General features: G+C 45.6%; 2 protein-coding genes across 2 annotated transcripts in view; one reads left to right on the top strand and one right to left on the bottom strand.

The window, feature by feature from the left end:
- T265_14096 (hypothetical protein) overlaps positions 1–2,132 on the top strand; it is a gene marked incomplete at both ends in the record, with an annotated part of 15,802 nt that extends 13,670 nt beyond the window's left edge. Inside the window, one exon of the mRNA XM_009172018.1 lies at positions 1,840–2,132. Coding sequence (XP_009170282.1) covers positions 1,840–2,132 — 293 coding nt within the window. The remainder of the gene's footprint in view (positions 1–1,839) is intronic.
- A 390-nt stretch (positions 2,133–2,522) lies between these two features.
- On the bottom strand, positions 2,523–3,734 carry T265_14095 (hypothetical protein; the record flags this gene model as incomplete). The annotated part of the gene is made up of 2 exons (XM_009172017.1): positions 2,523–2,669; positions 3,546–3,734. Coding segments are annotated over 2 exons (177 nt in total), but the record flags the coding sequence as incomplete, so codon positions are not given.
- Positions 3,735–4,261: the final 527 nt, after the last annotated feature.

The following is a 4,261-nucleotide window of genomic DNA, read 5'->3' as shown; positions in this document are numbered from 1 at the left end:
CCAGTGGAGGGATTTGTGCTGTCCTTGGTGCGTTCTGTCTGCTGCAGCCAAATGCTCACTTGTGTGTCCCGTTTGTTGTGGAAGTGTTTCCACACTCTTTCCAAGCTCAAAGTGCGGTATGGTGTTTGTTCTTCCTGGAATTGATGGGATCCATTTTTCTGTCCGCACGCAGTCCCATTGACCACGCTGCTCATATGGGTGGATTGCTTTTTGGAATGTAAGTCGATTCGATTGCGGCTGTCTTGCAACTAAGGAGTCTTCTTTGAACAGGTTTAGGAATGCTTGAAATTGCAATTTGGCTTCCTTGATCAACGGGTGTCTGTTGTCAAAATTTCCGTACTTCTTGTTAGACTGCTTTAGCTTGTTTTAACTTAAGGTAGCTATCGTTTGAGGAATTTATGTTCAGCAGTTTACCTAATGTGAGTAAACCATCGACGAAGAAAGCCTTACGGACTGCGGTTCAGTGACCCTAAAAAAATCGAGCGTTGTTCTGTAAAGCTAGACGCGTCGGGAGACTGTGTGGGTTACATCTTACGATCTGGCCGTGGACGAGCAAATTCTGTTCGGCAATAACATCCGCTAATATAGGTACTACGTCCTTGCTTCATATGGCGCTAATCGTAAGGTCATAAGAAATCTGGACAGCCCGCCACTGGTTTCGATCCTCTTCGGTCTCATCAGCCAGGCTTATTCCCCCAGTGCCATCAGCTTTGTTTTCTACTTGAACTGAATGTTTTTTGGCGAAAAACACTCATTTGCCACGTAAACTGATGTCAAAGGGAAACAATTAAAGTTCCGTATTTCGCGTTTGTCATTTTTAGTTGCTTTGTTTGCGATTGTTGGTCTCAGTCAAGTGAAAGGTTTTTCTCAGGATGGGCCTTATGGGCATCCATTTTCGTATTAGTCGACTTTAACTCGCGCTAGATCTTCTGCCCACGCTGGTTTGGAGAACGGCTAGGTTTTTCATTTATTTAGGGTTCGCTCTATTCCATCCGATGTCTTCGGAGCATTACCCGAGTCTGCCGGAAACATTGGTTCAGTAATGCTGAATTAGGTCTAATGGTTCTTGTAGGAACTAACTCCCCCACAATAGATCAACTGACCACGCGCCACAAGTTGCCCTGAATTGTTCGACAGACTATTTCGGCTAGCTCTTTTTACACAACTACTCGGAGGGAGTACTCGAAGCGGGTTAGGTCAAGGAATAACTTGGCAATGAGGTACGAAAGTCACTACCAGCAAACTCAGTTGCGCGGGTCATTGCCTTGCTCCTTGGATAAGGATCCTGACGAACATGGCCCCGTCGTTCTCTGCGCACACGCATCCAAGCTGCTAGGTTCAATGAATAGAGCTTCCCTTCTGACTTACCCAGTGAGCAGTTCACCGACAACCATGTGTTGACGCATCAATTACATCAACTACCGCTTTCAATGCGTAGCTATCTATTTGCCCCTTTCTCCCCAGCTCCTCGGCGAACGAAACTGTGGCTACTCTGCTGGCCTTAGGACAAGTACAGCTGAAGATGATTCTGGTGATTCGTATCCAGAAAATAAGTGCATCGAAACCAAGTTAAAGCGCTCCAAAAATAATTCTTCTGTAGTTGTTCTCAGTCTTACCACGGTTATTTCCGATAGGCTGGACCTATTGTGACTGTAGCTGGGTGGGCTTGATTATAAAAGTCTATGAACAATCAGTGGTTGTCTCGACAAGATTACTAACATCCGACCAGTAAACCGTCTTGAACAGTCGGTAGTCTGCGGTAGTCGGTGGCTGCAGATATTCTAGACATCACTACTAGACTTTACTATTCAGAACAGAGCTCTGAAGACAAAGTTTCAGGTGCCTTTGGCGAACCTAACTATGATGGAATTTATTGTTCCCTTTCACAGGTACTACAGTGGTGGTGGTATGGACGCAATATGGAAACGTCGAAACACAGTTGTCTCTCAGTGGCGCAAGTGGCGTGGGGAATGATACGAATGGATTTAGCATTACGAACCAATGAACAATTGTACAGTTCTGGTGGCGTCTTTTGCCAGCATACGCAAAAACATCTTGTGTGTTACGCGACTTTTCTCTCTGGGTTTGGGTATTCCCTTTTTTTCCTTCTTCAACTGTCTGAATGGCTGTATGTATGTATCGTAGAAATCAACCGATGCCTTGAATGGGGTGGACCGTACATAGGAATTCGTTCACAGGGATTGCAGCATTTCAGTTGCTTGTGTTAGTTAACCATTCTGCGTTTGTGAAAACCGAACAGATCCTATGGGAAGAAGGTGGGGTCAGTTCAGTTCGAACCTAGGCATCCTGTTTAACTCCACACCATTTGTGCAGGACTTCGGTTCCGGAACACTTCAGGACTTCTTTTTCTAAAAGACCGGAAGGTCCGTGGTTCGAACCCGACCTCTACCTCTTGACTTCCCCTGTCTAGGCTTGGGCGACCTGGCAGTATCCTAGCCCTCGTGCCTCCTTCGTGTGACATGGCAGCTAGACACCGAAAAGGTGCTACAGCTGAACGATTATTACATTAGATTTCTAAAAGACTTATGCTCAGTAACCCCTGTTTGAGAATCAGCTTTGGTAAATTCTCGTGGCAGAGAAGTTTTCTTCAAAATAAGGGGTATAAATTGGTGTTCAGTGTTATTGTTATTCTGATCTACCCCCAGGTTCTGACACCGGACTAGTTCGACACTAGTCTTCCGTATTGCTACATCACTTAGTTTACCATGTGTGCTTCAGTGAACGCTTACTGAACTCCATCCAAAAGACATTCACGAGCCTCCAGATGCCTAGATTTTCCACACCATGCCTTGTCGGGTCAGTACTCATTCCAGCGTCGCATGATGCACCCTAAAAAATGACACCCAGGCTATCTTCAGTAGCCTTTTGCACAGAATTGCTGCAGAACTCAAGCCAGTCGCCCTCGTGACCCGTCGATTTTTGTTGTGACGAGTGTTTCTGTCATATCATTCTTGCGCTGTTTTACCAAAACAAGAAATCTAAAGGTAGGATCAAACCGAGGGTGGTTCAGGCAGGCAGGAGGTTCTCAAAGCCAACTATTAACTGGGCGCCTTAGACATGCACTTTGCTGTAAATTCTATTAGTACCGTTTCCTGCCTCGCCCGCTTGCCAACTGCATTGGGATCGATTCGGAGGGATCGCTTGTGGACCATCCTGAAAGTCTACTATATAACTGGTAAAGTAGTCCCTTACTAACAAAGACTTTCATCTTCCAAGCCTATAGAACATACTTCATCATCTGGATCACAAATCTCGACTACCACTGACACGAGCTCCGCGCAATGCGACATTAGAGCGCATTGTGATCCTCGGTACTGTCAGCCCGCATTCTTCGCTTTCTGGCTAGAAATAAAGGCCTGTGAAAGAGAACTCTTCGACACAATGATGAATACTCCACAGGACTGTTTGTCTATCTAATGAACAGAAGAGAGAGATCACTGCTAGCGTAGACAACCCTCAGAGAATCTGCGCACAGCTGTACAAATCCTCATAGGGGGAAGGTAAAAATCAGTTTGGTAATTTACCAGCGGCAATGATTGAAGTACATTTCTCGTCTTATCTTGAAGATGAGGCTCCCGTGTACTACACTGCAACCGGTTCTTTGACGCATGACGAACCCGACCTCCGCCTCTCGACTTCTCCTGTCTAGGCTTGGGCGACGTTGTACTACCCCATTCTTCGTGCTTCCTTCGGGTGGCATGGAAGCTAGGCACCTAAAGGGTGTTAAAGCTGGACGATTATTTATTTTTCTTTGTTTTTGCAGGTTCTTCAGCTATGTACTGTGAGTTTAGCTAACGACGACAGATAACTATCGGATTTACAGGGCATGTTTCGCGACGGACTTAACCTATCCGAACCTCTTGGACTAACAAGTTTGCTTTGAGTTCTTCTACGGTCAAACTGCAACAGAACTTACCATGCATGATTATGAGAGGTTAATTAGAAGTAGTGAGTAATCCTACGCATCTTGGGAAGGGTGGTTTTTCGGCAGACAGCTTTCAGATTTTCAGCGGGATTGGATTGATCTGTATCTGTACATAAGAAAAGCGGAAGAGAAGTCATGGGGACGGCGTTTGATACTATCACGAATTCGAACAGAACTTACGTTGGGTCATGCGTAATATCACGGAATTAGGGTACAAATCTAGACCAATGAGGCGTGCCGGACGTTGGTAGAACATGAGGTACAGTCAGATTTCAGTGGCGTTGGATGTCCTCCTTGTGTTAATTTGAAGTGATT

Source organism: Opisthorchis viverrini (genome assembly GCF_000715545.1).
Source record: "Opisthorchis viverrini unplaced genomic scaffold opera_v5_141, whole genome shotgun sequence".
In the NCBI taxonomy this organism is placed as follows: Eukaryota; Metazoa; Platyhelminthes; class Trematoda; order Opisthorchiida; family Opisthorchiidae; genus Opisthorchis; species Opisthorchis viverrini.
This window is presented reverse-complemented; position numbering and strand designations above follow the sequence as displayed.